Below are 15,301 nucleotides of genomic sequence, written 5' to 3' on the forward strand. Positions count from 1 at the left end.
CTCCCTTCCGATTGTCCTCCATCAGGTTCAAAGAGTAAGTAATTATTTCCGTTACTGATTTTTGAAAGTTCTGTTATTTATTCTGCAGCTGCAAAGATCAAGTAAGTGGTGCAGGTTTGCCTTTTGTGAATCATTCATGAGCTATTTCAATCGGATTTGGTGTGACGGTACACAGAACACACACTGATTGATGTCTGTGGTGACATAATAAAGTGTTCACGGCTAAGCAGGTTAACGTTTCATTTACAACAAATAGTTTCTTTTCATGCTTGAAAGCTCATTAATTTTAAAAGGCGGAATCCACTTAATGTCAGCTGAGCTTCCTGATTATGGTTAATACCCACACACTAATATGCTTTTAATATCTAATGTGTTTGCTCTGACAACGTTTATTTGCTGGGAAACTGTCGATGCTTTCTTTAAATAGGCGGCAGGCTGAGTGCGCCAAAACCGCCAGGATTCAAATGGCTTTGCCGCCGGGAGGCAAGGCAGCACCCACCAGCGCTGTGGGGGCCAACCTTTACGAAGAGCTCGGGGATGGCAGCATGTGAGTCACCCCTCACCCCTATTTTTAAACAACATCCTATTCGGTAGTAAATACAACCACCACTACCCCCTCCTGGAATCTCACTCACTCAAAACAAAAATGACACATTACGTTTTGACCCTTTCTTTCAAAACTATTCATAGTGATGTCTTAGATTGTCAGCCTCACCTACAATCATTTACCTCGTGTGGGTAGAAACTGACTTTGTCAATTTTTCTATTGGCTGTTGACAGAAATGTCAATCATTTACCTCGTGTGGGTAGAAACTGACTTTTTTTTCAGATTTTCAGATTCAGAAAACTTTATTCATCCCCATGGGGTCATAGTTAAGCAGTAAACACATACACTATCTAGCTAGCTAGCTAGCTAGATAGATAGATAGATAGATAGCTATGCCATAGCTAACTAGCTTTCTAGCTAACTCAATTTCAAACATTAGCTGGCTATATCTAGCTAGCTATTTGAAACACACACCATTCACCACCGCAAACGGCAACCTCTCCAATAGTCTTATCAATAGTGTCAATCAAAACTGAGCATTATTATCTCTTGAATGACTTGAGTTATGTAAAACAGCTGTTGTCGCATTAGATGTGTGTGGGCCGATCCAATATTGTGTTTTCTGAGGGTAAAAATATTAGCAAAGTACATGGTGAAGGTTCTTCCAATTTGTCGGCGCAGTAAAACGCAAGTTTGTTGTTTCGGGGGTTTGTTTTCAAGTTACTCCGACGTTCTGCTTCTCAGCTGGTTTGCAACCTCTCTGATTGGTTTTGCTCGACTCCCGCGGGATCCAAACGTTTGGGCGTGTGAAGCCCCTCGGTCGTGGGCAGGCTTGCTCGTGGCATATCTGTCCATTGTTCAGTCACAGAACGTGAAAAAGCCTGACGCCGCATGGCTCCACTTTGTTCCGGAGCGACGTATTAAGCGTCGCATTCTGTCAACTGTCACCAGTGGTCCTGAGGCCACATCACCTTTGTGTTACCGCACACCTTTGTGTATTGAAACCCACATCCGGTCTCTGCCTTGCTCATCTTACCATCTGTCTGTGTTTTCTGTCCTTGCCATCATGTCTTTCCTCTCCCCCCCGTCTCTATGGATTCAGACTGCAGTAAGTAATCTCCACATCAAAAATTCACAAAACCTATCACAGGAGCCTCGATTCCCCTTGTAGCTGATAGCTTTCAGGTATGCTTTTGATTAGCGTGACCTTTTTGTTACGTGGACCTGAAGGGAAAGCCTTTTATCCCACGTATCCAAAGGATTCTCCTCGAGTCTCTGCTTCATCTCGTCCTCCCCTCACATCTCGCAGTGTTTTGGGCAATGACACCGCATCCTTCCAGTATGGAATGATGCAGCTTTTGAAGCAGATCCTCAAATGTTGCAGATGATCCATGACGGGTGGCAACTTTTGATACAAAAATGGTCCCGATAAGAAATAATGGAAGGAGAGTTAATCCATTCCAAGGGTGGGACTTTCTTTAAAAAAAAAAAAAAAAAGGATCTGTGCTTTATATAAGATTTAAATAAACGGTACCTCTGTACTGTATCTTACAATTGCCAACTACCAATTTTTACAATGTGGCAAAATAATTTCACACAATTCCACTGTAGGTTTTTTTTTGGCTTTTTTTTTTTTTGGCAATTTGAATAGATGCTACTTTTAGATTAGTCAAATAGTCCGTCATAACTCGTAACCCTGGAATCAAACATTAGCGTTTTTTCCTTGCCCCTTTCGTCTCAGCTTTTCCCTTCCTGAAAGCTTCCCTGTCAATTGTTTTCAAGTCTTTTTTTCCCCCTTCTTCTTTTGCACCACCCTCTCCGGACCAGGGCTAAAAAGTCTGTCATTGAGGAGGCCGACCACCAAAGGATTCTTAGTACCTTTGCCTGTCGCGCCCTTGCGGCCCACAGCAACGGAGCGCTTCATGTCAACCTGCCCAAGTCGGAGAGCAACGTGACCTTCCTCTCCGACCGCAACCCGCTCACCACCCACAACCCTGTGTACAATGACAACGGTCACCTGGGCAGCCCTGACGTCTTCTCGGGAAGGACACGCCCTCCCAAAAATGGCTTCTCCTTTTCGGCTCCGTATTCCGAATGGTCAGGTTGCGCCTGGACGATGCCAGCTCGTATTCACGCCGAAGCCAATGAGGCGCCTCGGAGGCAGGCGCTCATGGACCCGTCCGACTGGGAACTGCAGATCCTCCAAGCCGCCGTGAGACGCGGGCAACAAACGGAAGGTTCCGGCATTGACGCGCTGAGTGGGAGCTTCGAAACCAAAATGTCCGTTCGCGAGCAAGCCAGGCAGTTTGAGCAGCAGGCCCTCCTGCAAAACAGCCAAGGCTCACCGTCCCCGATACTTGTCAGGGACCAAGACGGCACTCACGTGCTGGAGGTGTCCTCGGATGCCCTCCTGTCAATCATGGACTACCCCTCATCCTTTGGCAGGGACGTACCCCCAAATATCGTTGTCACCCAGGGAGACGAGTCGTGGTCCCTGCCGAACCAGAGATCCACTCCGCCCGTCCTCAGGAAGTTCAGCTCCTGCATCTCCAATTACGTGACAGCGCAGCCGTGTCAGATCCACGTGGAGATCATCCCCGACCCGCCGGAAAACCCGCCGCCTCCCGTCCCGGAGCGTCCCCCGTCCCCGCCCTCGCCCTCCAACTCCCCGAGCCCTGATCCACCTTCATTTCCACCCTCCCCCCCTGACGTTCATAAATCTAGCGGTAGCAATCAGGCCTCTCCCCCCACTCATGTTCACTCTCAGGTGTCTCCTCCTCAAATACACAAAGAGTTTGTCCCGCCACCTCCGCCGCCTCTCCCTCCCCCGCCGTCACCTTCCATCGACCAGATCCGCCCGGTCGTTCAGTTCGTCCCGACATCTTTGCCGCCCGCATCCTCGCTTCGCCCCGTTGCGGAACGCAAGCTGCACTCCCCCGCCATGTCGTCGCGGGCAGAGACCGGCAAGCGGGAGCTGAAAGGGATCCTTAAAAACCTCCAGAATCTCGCCGACATCGAGAGGTCTGTTGCCAACCTGTACAGCCAAGTCGACAAAAATTGCAAGGTGCCCAAGTTTAACAAGAAACCGCAAGTGACTGAGGAATCGGAGGGTGCTGACAAACTGCGTGAGTTTGATCTCAGCGCCGAGCGGAGCGGGCCAAAGCCCGACGCTCGCGGCTCTGCGGTCCAAATCTGCTCAAGCGTGAACGCCGCCGAAAGCGAAGAAAGCAAACCAAACGTGGCGGCCGAGCGTCACGGCTCAGACGTTGCCGAGCTCAGCGAACCCTCTTCGTCACAAACCACAGTCTTCTGACTCGTTTTTCTCTCTCTCTCTCTCTCTCTTCATCTTCACGTTGTTTTGAATTTTTACATCTGCACTCTGTGTCTCTTTGCTTTCATGTTCTTTGTTTCTCGCTTTCGGAATTTTGCACGACTGGTAGTTTGGCATCAAGTCAACATTTTTGGTTGTGTAGGTTTTTTTTTCTCTATGTTGCTGTTGAAAGCCGCCAGCTGCCAAAGACGGTGTACCCCGCTTTGCCGCATTGATTGTACTTTTATAGGCCTGCATTGCTCCATAAAAGTTCATAACAGTTGTCTTCTGTCAAATCGCAGTTTTTGAATAACAGCCATCGTCAGGTTTGTTTTCGGTGACCTCGAAACTTTGAATGGTGACCCCCTCTGGAAGGGACATATGGAGTCAATGTCCACGTTCGCTGCCTTTGCTGCATTAGGTCCCATATAAATATACCGTCTGCAAATAGGAATAAATATTTAGGAAACAAAAACAAAATCATTTTTTTCGGCTTTTAAACCAGAAGTATGTTGCCAAACTCGTAGTCTCCATCCATATTTTTTATTGAATCTTGAGCTGAATAATTATGATGATTGCAGATGTGAACGCAGTTCCTGTCTGCAAAAGTGAAATTAGCCAGAAGGGAATCTATTTTATTCCACTTCTTCAAAAGAACCAGGAATTACCCATAACTCAAGCATTTCCCAAAGGCAGCCAGCCGCGTTTCTTGGATATGAACTCGTAAATATTCAAGATGCGCGGACGGTATTCGCGGTAAGTAACTCAAACTACGTGCAATGAGCTCTATTCAAGTTCAAGCTCAAGTCAACTTTGTCAAATGTGCTCTATGCGCAACATACAGCACAGATGAAATGTCTTTAATGTCTAATAATCATCACGGTATCTGCGTCCCGTCTCTGAAGTCATCTGGCCTGTTACGCGGAGTCTTGAGAGCAGCAAATAATGCAATATTCATGGGGCCGGTTGTTTCACTTGCAAGTTTCCGTTCTCAGGACAAAAAAAAAAAAAACATACACGACAATGTCACGTTGTACCAAGCGAGGCAGCCGGTAACGACTCGTGTTGCAGTTGCAGATCCAATCACGCCGGGCGCTTCCCCTCGGCGGGCTCATCCCGAGTGAGGCGACCTCTGGCGTCTCTTGTCAATTCGCATGTCTGCACCGATCCCGCCAGCTTGATAAAGTCGTCACTCTGATGTTGTGCAGCACACTTGAAAAGGCTAATTACAGAACCAATCAATCCCTGAGCGGAGAGTCAGGGCTGCTGCCTGTGGGACTGTCAAGTACATTTACCTTCCCCCCCCCCCCACTCCATGCCCCCCTCTTGCTCTCTTTCACCGTCCATGTGTCCCATTTATTTGCTTCCTTCGTCTTCCCACACAGAGAGTCCCTTCCAATCCTCGACCACCTTTCTTGATAATCTCAGGATGATCGCTTACCTTTTCACTCCGTTGCCTGCCTGCAGCACCACTATTGGGGGGAGCAAGGGGGGCGGTGTGGGGGTGTGGAGAGTCTTTCATTTCCGACAGTACACAGTCTGAAACCAGCGCTAACTGCTGTTTTGATGCCGTGGCCGTTTTGCTCGAGTAAATAACAAGAACGATGAACCCGTAAGCAAGTCTTGACACAAGAAATGCAAATCTCCGGGCCAACCTCTACCTTCCACAAATATTTGATAATGAGGTTTTTTTTGGGGGTGGGGGTTTTGTCGATATCGGAATGATATCGGAATTCGAGCCTGTTGCCACTTCCGGTGCCTTCACAGCTGGTGGGCGGAGAGCATACTCAGATGATAGATAGATAAATACTGCTGGATGGAAATCAAATTGCTGAAGGTAAAGTGCTGACGTTTTTTTTGTTTTTTTTGGTTTTGTTTTGTTTTTTAATCTCGCAAATTAGTCCAGAGCTGTGCTCAAGGTGGCTTTATAGCCCACAAGGGGGCCGACAATATTGTATTAATCCTAGACACCCCCCCACCTCACTTGACCTCATAGATGCACATGACATCACATCTTATCCAACACAATGGGACCTTTCGAACAACTGAAACTTCTCTCAAAGTGATATAAAGAAATAAATATAATGTATAATATTTTCTCATAAAATAAATATATTTTATGATTTATGTATTTATTTTTAATTACCACATCATGCAAAACAGCTGCACCAAAAAAAAAAAATAAAATCTGGTTGGATTAATTTTGGCTTTTTTAGTATCGGTGGTTGGTATCGGCAGCCTCCACCAGACACCCAATGCTCTCATATAAGGGCGGTAACAGCCCGATATCCATATCTGCCGACACATGCCCCTCCCTAATCATGTCAAGCATTAGGCCTTCTCATCAGCTTGGTCAAGCATCGCAGAAGCTCACAGAAAAGCCAAGAGGTCATCCATCAAAGCCCACTTTCATCTTCATATCTGCCTGGGAGGCGTGGCCCGCGCAAAGCCCGCTCGCCGGCCCGCCCCTAACAAAACTTTACAGCTCCACAGACAAAACTCCCCCACCCACAACGGTCGGGTCATATATCGGCATGCCGGTGAAGTCGTTATTTGTGACGTGATGAGTTGGACACGGCGCGCCCATGCTCCCGGAAGCTTTCGCCAACCCCAGTCCGCCGGCTGTTTCCTATTGACTTGTAATGAGCGCTCTGCAGATGCATTGTTGCTCGCAGCAGCCCCCGTGATGGATTTGAAGATTTACAGGCTTCATTTTAGTCCAAAACACAAAGCGCATTGCCGCCTGTCGAAAAGGATGTGGCGCAATATGTGCACCGCGATAACCCAGGACACTTTTATTAACTTTGTTTGAGTTATCATCCCTCCCGGAATCGCCGCGCTCGTTTAATATCTGCCCGGAGATTATCTAGGAATAGCTGCGTAGACGGTTTTTGTTGTTTTTTTTTTTTAATTTTCCCTGAATTCCAATCTACCATCTCTCTTTGATATGTGCATTCATTGTTTTTTTTCTGCTCATCTTTGAAGAAGATAAAAAGAGAGGGGGGTGGAGGGGGAGGGGGGGTTAACCCATACCAGTGTGATAAACGGGCCCGGGGCATCTTTCCCAAAATATCGCAACGTTGTAACTGCATATTTGAAAACGCAGCTACAATTTCCTCACCGGTCAGCAGAACAGAGATGCGCCATCGACGTAGACCAAACATTTCATTTATAGCAAATGTCAATTTCAGTCGAAGTCATTATTTGCCCCCCCCCCCTTTTTTTTTTTTTTTTGCGGCACACAGGAGGCGAGGCTACGGGAGACAGGTGAGTACGTGCATGTTGTGAGGTGGCCCCTTTTCATCCGATCATTCTTATCTGCTGCGCCTCCGATGATGGGAAAATGTTGAACAAGCACAAGACCGCTTTCTGAAAATGGAACATCTTAACGACACCTCCATTTGACTGTTTCTGCTGCCGTCTTGTTCAAATTCTGGTAAGCAGTCAAATGAAAAATAGGACAATTTCGCAACGATTGGATTGAGAGGTTCCGATGCACAAAATAATGGAAAGCATACTTCCTTATTTCAGTTGCTTTTTTTTTTTTTTCGAAATAAGGGACAGCGGTCACTACAGTGGACAGCGTATATCATGTTATCAAGTTACAGTGCACATGAAAGGTTTGAATCTAAAATGAATGTTCAAGGAATTCTCAATCAATTTTCATTGGACGGCGACAGCATCACCAAACATGATGTTATTTTCCCCCCGCCCCCAAAGGTCTGTGCTTCTCATTTCAAGACCATTTTGCAACGACTGGATTGAGATGTTCCAATGCACAAAATAATGGAAAGCATACTTCCTTATTTTAGTTGCTTTTTTTAAAAAATTTTTTTTTATAAATACCCTTTGCAGTCACTACAGTGCACAGCTTCTCATGTTATCAGGTTACAGTGCGCATGAAAGGTTTGAATCTAAAATGAATGTTCAAGGAATTCTCAATCAATTTTCATTGGACGGCGACAGCATCACCAAACATGATGTTATTTTCCCCCCGCCCCCAAAGGTCTGTGCTTCTCATTTCACATTTTAACACTGTCCCTAAATGTCATTTTGACATCACGCTGTTTTAATTCTACGATCTTCCATTCCAACTCCTTCATGATTTATCATTTTCCTCACGAGCTGCCTGCGGACGTGCGGCAAAAGTACTCAAACTCTGTCAAACCCCGTTTGTGTCTTTCCTGGCGATCTTCCTTTGTCTTCTTCTTCTTCTTCTTCCTCCTCATGGCCTGCACTAATCACTGGCAGCATCAGCAACTGCTGAGACCATCTCTGCTGAGACCCGAGGTAGAAATCCTGCCCCTTTTTTTTCCCCTCCCCGCCCACCCTTCACTTGCCCCGTTGTCTGATCCACGTGCGACTTGTCCACTGCTGCTCTTCCTCATACTCAGGAATTTCTCTCTCTCTCTCTCAAATGCAGGAACTCTCCATGGAGTCCGGCATCGACCCCGGCCAAGACTACTACGCGCAGGACTACTATAATTATGATCAAGGGTGAGCATGCAAACCTGCTGTTCATCTCCTTTCTCGGTCCAACTGGAACTCGCCTCTTTTTGGCTCATTCTAAAAGAACGAATCAGGCGTCGTCACATAAAAAAAAGTGCAGAAGTGACCTTGAAAAGAACTAAAGATGCTATCATATAGATTCTGCCGGGCAATCGCAAGCTACGAGTGAGGAAAATGACTTGCAAATTGCGAGCAGAGGAGCGCTTTCTCCAACAAGCGATCGCAGTTAAATATACTGTGCAAACAAAAAAGGGATTCGAATGGGGAATTTGATTTTGATGAAATCGTTGCATCCTTGAATGGTATCGCACCCCAGGTATCGGGATACCATATCGAATCGAATCCTAATCCCACTGTGTGGATCCGTATCGAATTATTACATCCTTCGTTCCGTACCAAATGTATCGAGAATTGTACCAAATCATCTTTTGCGTCGAGCTGCACACCCCAAATATAAACGTATACCATTCACAATGACTTGGGTCAGGAGACTCTTTTTAAGTTGAAACACAATCCAGCGCCGCTTTGTCCTGATTTCTTATACTAGGAAACAGCAGAAATCTCACATATTTCCAAATTAAAACCTTTAATACCTATACCGGCATTTTCCCCCCCCCCCCAACGTTTTTAACTGTCATACAAATGTAAAACATTAGCATTCATTTTCTTTTGCACTTGTCTTCTTTGGGGTCGCAGGTGTTTGGTCCAATTCCAAATTGTGCGAGCTTCAGATCATTTGATTTGATAATTCCTAAAATCCCCCCCCAAAAAAAAGCAGCGCCTTAATGAGACTGACTAAATGTCTTGATACCTACTCAGTGACGACAATGACCGCGACTCCCCATTCAGCATTTCTTTTCAAATCGGATCAATTATGCTTACTTGAGTTGGGCTCATGGAAATACGATGTTGGCTTTCTGATTAGGGAGCGTTTCAAGTTGCCAATTACACCTCCCGCATGGCATGAAATAGAGAGAACAAGCGACCGCAAGTGTAACAGCTGCTGGGAAAACGTGAGCAGGTGACTCCTTCGACTTCGGTGGGGGGGAGGCGGGAGGGGGGACTGCAATTGGCTGCCTTTCACGTCGTTGAAAGAAACTACTGACGCCTTGACGGGCGCCCGCGTCGCCAATTTGCTTTGCCTAATGAGTGTGATCATCAGTGAGACGAGATACCTTTTGATCTGTATTTATTTGCGAGGCGCGCCACAGGGCGAGGCTTAAGTTTTGTAATCCGACAGTCCAAGTCCTTGCAGTCACCGCCACACATTTTCCATCCCCAAGTGTTTTAATCGGCTCTTGGGAATTATTTTGATTTTGTTTTGCCGGCACGCATGGTTGCCACTTGAGCACGTCTGCATTCTTGTGATTCACTTGATTCCCGTTTCAACGCTGAGCAAATGTCTTTCAGCCTCTCCAATAAATAATCATAATAATAGTCATAGCTCTTGGGCCGATGCACAAAATGACATGCATTTCCTGTTTTTTGTCGATCTGTTTCAAAGGTATGACCTCCCTCAGTATGGCAGTCGGAGGAGGTTGATTGCGCCGATGTACGATGAATATGGGGAGGCCATTATGGAAGATGACCGTTATTACTACAGTCCGCATGGCCCCGAGGTACCCCGCCTTCCCTTAAATGTCTCATCTCGTGCTCTTTTGTGATCATCCAAATGTCAAGCGTCGCTTTCATAAAGTGCGTATAGTTTATTATTGAACCAGCTCCGCGGCGGTCCAACGTGACGGCGTCATCGGTACCAAAGGATGATGAATTGAATATCGCTGTCTTAGGGGCGAGGCCGAGGAAGGGGCCGTGGCGGCGCGAGGGGCCGAGGTCCACCAAAGAGGGTTGCGTTTAGGGATGAGGAGGGAATCGAGCCGGCTGAACCAGAAGCTGACGCCGAGCCCTCCAAGGCTGCCAAGAAGCTCAAATCTGTCATCAAACTCAGCAAACTCCTGGCAGTCAGCAAGAGAGGAAAGCAGGCGTCTGCTGCCGCTGGCCCGTCTCCATGGAAGAAAGCCAAAATGCTCAAGATGTTCGGCGCCAAGCAAAAAGATAAGGATTATGCCAAACTGATGTCGGCCCGCCGTATTGACAGTCTGGAGAGTCTGAGTGATGGGCCGTCACCCGCGGGACCCGTCGACAGAAAGTCGGGCGCTCGCAGCCAGCTTGGTCAAGTTTTGAAGAAAATCAACATCGGTAGGAAGTTGCAGGCGCGCAGAAAGTCGCAGGGGAGCGCAAGCGTCACTGGCAGCGAGAGGGATGAGGAGGCCTCACAACAGACGAGCGAGGAGGAGAAGAAATCGAAAGTGTCCATTAGCGTGACGGAAAGTGAGCCAGAAGCGGGGACGAGCGGGAGCTCCGCGAAGGACAAAGGCTCAGATGAGGAGTCCTCGGAGAAAAGCAGCGTGGACACGGAGCACCTGAAAGTGGATTTAGATCGGGACGACGCCAACGAAAGCACCGTGGACTCGGAAGAAGAGCCCGATGGAGACCCGGCGGATTCGGATCGCGAAAGCACGTCTGAAGGGGAAGAAACTGAAAAGGGATCAATCCATGAGAAAGAATCTGGTACCGAAAGAGAGTCGGGATCCGAAAAAGAGTCCGAATCTGAGAAGCCGTCAGGGACGGAGAAAGAGTCGGAAACAGAGAAAGACTCTGGATCAGAGCAGGAGTCGGAAACAGAGAAAGACTCCGAGTCCGGATCCATCCAAGCATCTGGTTCGGGGAAAGGAACAGGGACGGCAACAGAAAAGGGCTCAGTCTCAGAATCGGATGAGGAGTCGGACGAGGAAGAGACCGCCGGGAGCACCAAAGACAGTAGCTCCACTGCCCGCTCATCCATCGGATCATCAGCGACTGAGGCTAGCAAGGCGAGCGGTGACACTGGCAGTGGGAGTCGACAGGGTAGTGGTAGTGTGAGCGGAAGCGCCACTGAAAGCAGGAGTGAGAGCGGTAGCAGGACCCTTAGCGGTCGTGGAAGCGCCACCAGTCAAAGTACAAGCACCCGCACATCTGCCTCTTTATCTGGTTCAAGTGTGAGGTCATCACAAAAGACCAAAACGTCAGCAAGCACGTTAACGTCTGAGAAGTCCGGCGAGGGGCTTAGCGAAGCCGAATCGGGAACGGGAACAGTCAGCGAGACAGAGTCAGGGTCAGCTAGTGAAGGCTCTTGGTCTAAAGGGTCCGGACAGAGAAAACTGTCTGGTTCAGACTCCGTCGGTGGGTCGTCCAATGGCAGTCAGATGACTGAGGAGAATTCCTTGAGCAGCAAGAGAAGTTCCTCTGGTACCGGGTCCACCAGCGGCAGCCTGCGCTCCCGAAAGTCCATCCTGACACACAGGACGGAAAGCACAATCACAGAGGAGAGCGAGGAAGAAGCATCGGCATCGGAGACCGCAGACGAAAGCAAAGAGTCAGCCGGCGACGTGAGCGACGAGGCCACGTCGTCCGCAAGGTCCAGCGCGGCGTCCGCAAGGTCCAGCGTGGCGTACGCAGGCCAAGCGCCAGCCGCCGCTTACGGGAGCCCCCCATACCCCTCCGACATCAGGAGCATCAGCGGCACGTCCCAAGAGACGTACGGAGGATTGTCGGCAATTACCGAGGTTGATGAAGACGCCATCTCCACGGAGAAATCTGCTTCCGAGGCCAGTAAAGACACCGGAGAAAGCGAGGCGACCTCAGACGGCGATTCCGAGTCGGAGAGGGACCTCACGGCCTTCTAGAAAAAGACAATTGTCACCGTCAAGTAAGAGAGCATCGGCAATCGACTGCACGGGAGTGAACGCTCGAGTGCTTTCTTCTTCTAAGTGTCTCCAAGCTCCACTGAAGCTCACTTCCGCTCTGCCACTTGACTGCCGCAAAAGTTCTCTCCCATCTTCTGAGTTTGCTTTAACAACTTTTCTTGATCTTTGTGATTGTGTGAATGCCCACAATCCAGGATTATTCTTGGAATGGCTCCATGACCATTTACCAGTTCTGAACGTGTTGACATTTTCTGCAAGAAGAACGGCATCTCTCAGCATTCCTGCGTACCGTATTTTCCACACTAAAAGGCGCACTGGATTATGAGGCGCACCTTCAAATGAATGGCCTATTTTGTCATTTTTTTCATACATTGGGCGCACCGCATTATAAGATGCAATCTACAATGCATCCACTAGATGGAGCTACGCTCAAGGAAACACCAACAGAACGATCAGATGTCAGTAAAACATATACAATAAAGCAGCAACGCAGTTCACTTAACCAACAGCAAGTTATAATATTGACTCGTTGACGTTCAACTGCGTAACCGATCGCCTTAAGTTTGAACTCTGCGTTGTCAGCACGTCTCGAGCAAGGAGCCATTTTGGGGTCGAAATATTACCGTAACGACCATACACAAGGCGCATCGGATTTTAAGGCGCGCTGTGAGCTTTGAAGAAAATGGAAGGCTTTTAGGTGCCGCCTTTTAGTGCGGAAAATACGGTAATCCATAAGGGACACAGCAATTTCGTGTTTGGTGATATTTTGCACGCCGCTGTGTGTCGAGTGTGTGCTCCTGTTGCGCCTGTGTGCAATCCTCCTCCTCTTCCGCGTGCTATTCCGCATGAAGCCTCGCGCGAAACTGATCCGTGTTCCTCTTCTCAGCTGGGGAGAAAGAAACGAATGATGCCGGCGGTCGATCGAGAAACCGAGTCCACCTCCACGGGAGAGGAGAGCTCCAGCGAGACGCAGAGGTGCCGACCGCCCGGCGGCCACGGCAAGGTCAACGGGAACATCTACCTCGCTCAGAACGGCACCATTGTTCGAACCCGACGGACGCCCCACCCCAACAACCTCAAGGTGGGTTCCCAGTTTAAAAAGCTGGACAAGCTGGGGGTGACTCACGAAGAGCCGTCGCCCATCGTTAGCGTCGAGGGCCTCGACGCGGAGAACGGGACGGGTACGTGCGTCCCCTCCCCCAACGCGGACGTCGGCCTTAACGTCCGGGCCTCTTGCGGCTCGCTGAGCTCCAGCCTGAACGCTCTGAAAAGCTCCGCTTCCAAAGCCAGTCTCGGCAGATCCTCGCTCGGCAGAAACAGCGGCGGCGAGGAGCTGGAGACTTCGGTGGACAAACGCAAGGACGGCAGGGAGACGCTGCCGGCCCACAGCGATCACGGCGTATCGGACGAGGAGGAGTTGTGGATGGGACCTTGGAACAACCTGCACATACCAATGACCAAACTCTGACTCGTCGGGCCTGAACGTTAACTTGCCTTTCATGTGTGATTTTTAGGCTTGGGCGTTTCACAAATAACTGCGTGCCTCGACTGTAAAATCCCTCAAGTTCCATTAGTTTTTTTTCCATTTCTATTGATTTAACGACGAGTCAACAAAGAGCCGCAAGGCGTCAAGGGCGCCTTTCTTACACTCTGATGTGTGCGGATCATTTGCCTTTTTCACTGAGCGATTGTTGCTTCTTTTTTTTATTTCGTCACATCAATCACCGGTAAATATCTTTTACTGGTCACAGTTTATGATGAGACAAGTTACCAAAACGTGGCGACGATGAGTTCGCGCTGATGTTCAAGAATTATTTTCGAGGGCGCTCACGGAGATTTATAAAAAAAAAACAATCTATATATATATCTACAAAATTATTTTCTCGATTTTGTATCGGATAGCGATGGAAGCCACATGATGATCGCTGTTTTTCCAGCAATCGACGAGTGACAGATGGCGTTCTTTTGCATATTTTTAACAACGGGATCGATTTCCAACTCTTCATCAGGAATGTGAGCAGGGGCGAAAAAAAGGACTTTGTCACTTTCAAGTGACATGTGAAGCATAGACATGCGGCGGCCTTCGTTAATTTCACTGCTTTCACGCCCGCGGAAGCCGCGGCTCGCACTTTGGATGTATGCAATTGCGTCTTTGTGACAACGGGTGGAATGTTCGGAGCGTTTTATTTTTGTGTTTTTTTTTCCCAATGCGACTTCTTAAATTGCACCATTGAGGGAAAGTTGAATAAAAAGGTTGCACATTGGCACCACTCGGCGGTAATTTCGTGCTCTCGCTTTTGTAGCAAGTCACCAAATTTGTGCTGGCGCGTCGCTCGAGTACCAGCAGGAAGTGCGAGAAGGGGGTGGGGGGGTCTCGCTCTTGTAACTTAGCTGTCTGTCAGCCGGTACCAAAAAACAAACATTGTATCGCTCCGGTAGATTCCCCTTGATTTATTCCGCGACACATCCGACATGTGGAGGATGACATTAGCCTTTTTCATTCGGCAGTCAATCACAACCAAAAGCTCTGCCAGTCAAGTCGGCGGGGACGTTTTGAAGGCTGGCGTTCAGAGAGCAGCAGGAGACTGAGCGCCAATGCGGAGTTGCTTCAAAAGAGCCAGGCTGCAACTAGGTCAGGATCGGAACCTTGTTCGACGCCACCACCAACGTCGGCGCAGCATGTCTGCTCCTCTTTTTAAAAAAAAAGTAAAAATTTGCCAATTGTGGGTATGAAATGCTCTTTTTCAGAAGACCAGAGAGCAAGATGTCACAATAATCAATTTGGTAATTCCGACATCACGCTGAAGGGCGAAGGCGCGTTCACGTCCTTGAACGAACCCAAATGAAATTGCACCATTCGCTTCCTTCGCAAAATTAGCGTCTCCGAATAATGGTTCATTCAGCGATTGTTTCAGTTAGTGTCATGAGGGGTTTGGTAACAAGAAAATGCTTCCAATATGTCACTTATTTATTACATTTTAAAAGTTGAAAGTTTGGTACTGATTTTAGCAATCAACGTCGAAGTTGACATGTTTGATTTGCTTTCGCAGGCCACATAAAATGATGTGGTGGACCATATCTGGCCCCGGGGCCTTGAGTTTGAGACTGTGTGTTTAGTGATCAAAATTATTTTGGTTTAATTGTTGATCGGCGAAGGAAAAGTACATGTTACTGGTTCATTGAACTCTC

The 15,301-nt window shown here is 48.2% G+C and overlaps 1 protein-coding gene across 4 annotated transcripts in view; it reads left to right on the plus strand.

The window, feature by feature from the left end:
• pcdh15a (protocadherin-related 15a) overlaps positions 1–14,386 on the plus strand; it is a 228,633-nt gene extending 214,247 nt beyond the window's left edge. The window contains exons 33-40 of one of the 4 annotated variants that reach the window (XM_019891743.1): positions 26–34; positions 428–547; positions 7,103–7,124; positions 8,109–8,147; positions 8,281–8,354; positions 9,871–9,985; positions 10,157–12,114; positions 12,999–13,082. In XM_019891743.1, coding sequence (XP_019747302.1) covers positions 26–34; positions 428–547; positions 7,103–7,124; positions 8,109–8,147; positions 8,281–8,354; positions 9,871–9,985; positions 10,157–12,091 — 2,314 coding nt within the window. In that variant the 3' untranslated portion in view covers positions 12,092–12,114; positions 12,999–13,082. Of the gene's footprint in view, positions 1–25; positions 35–427; positions 548–7,102; positions 7,125–8,108; positions 8,148–8,280; positions 8,355–9,870; positions 9,986–10,156; positions 12,115–12,998 lie in introns of all 4 variants that reach the window. The other 3 variants (XM_019891746.1, XM_019891745.1, XR_002170731.1) reach the window with 3 other exon arrangements.
• The last annotated feature ends 915 nt before the right edge of the window (positions 14,387–15,301 follow it).

The sequence above is a fragment of the Hippocampus comes genome, unplaced genomic scaffold (assembly GCF_001891065.2).
Source record: "Hippocampus comes isolate QL1 unplaced genomic scaffold, H_comes_QL1_v1.1 scaffold121, whole genome shotgun sequence".
Taxonomy (NCBI): Eukaryota; Metazoa; Chordata; class Actinopteri; order Syngnathiformes; family Syngnathidae; genus Hippocampus; species Hippocampus comes.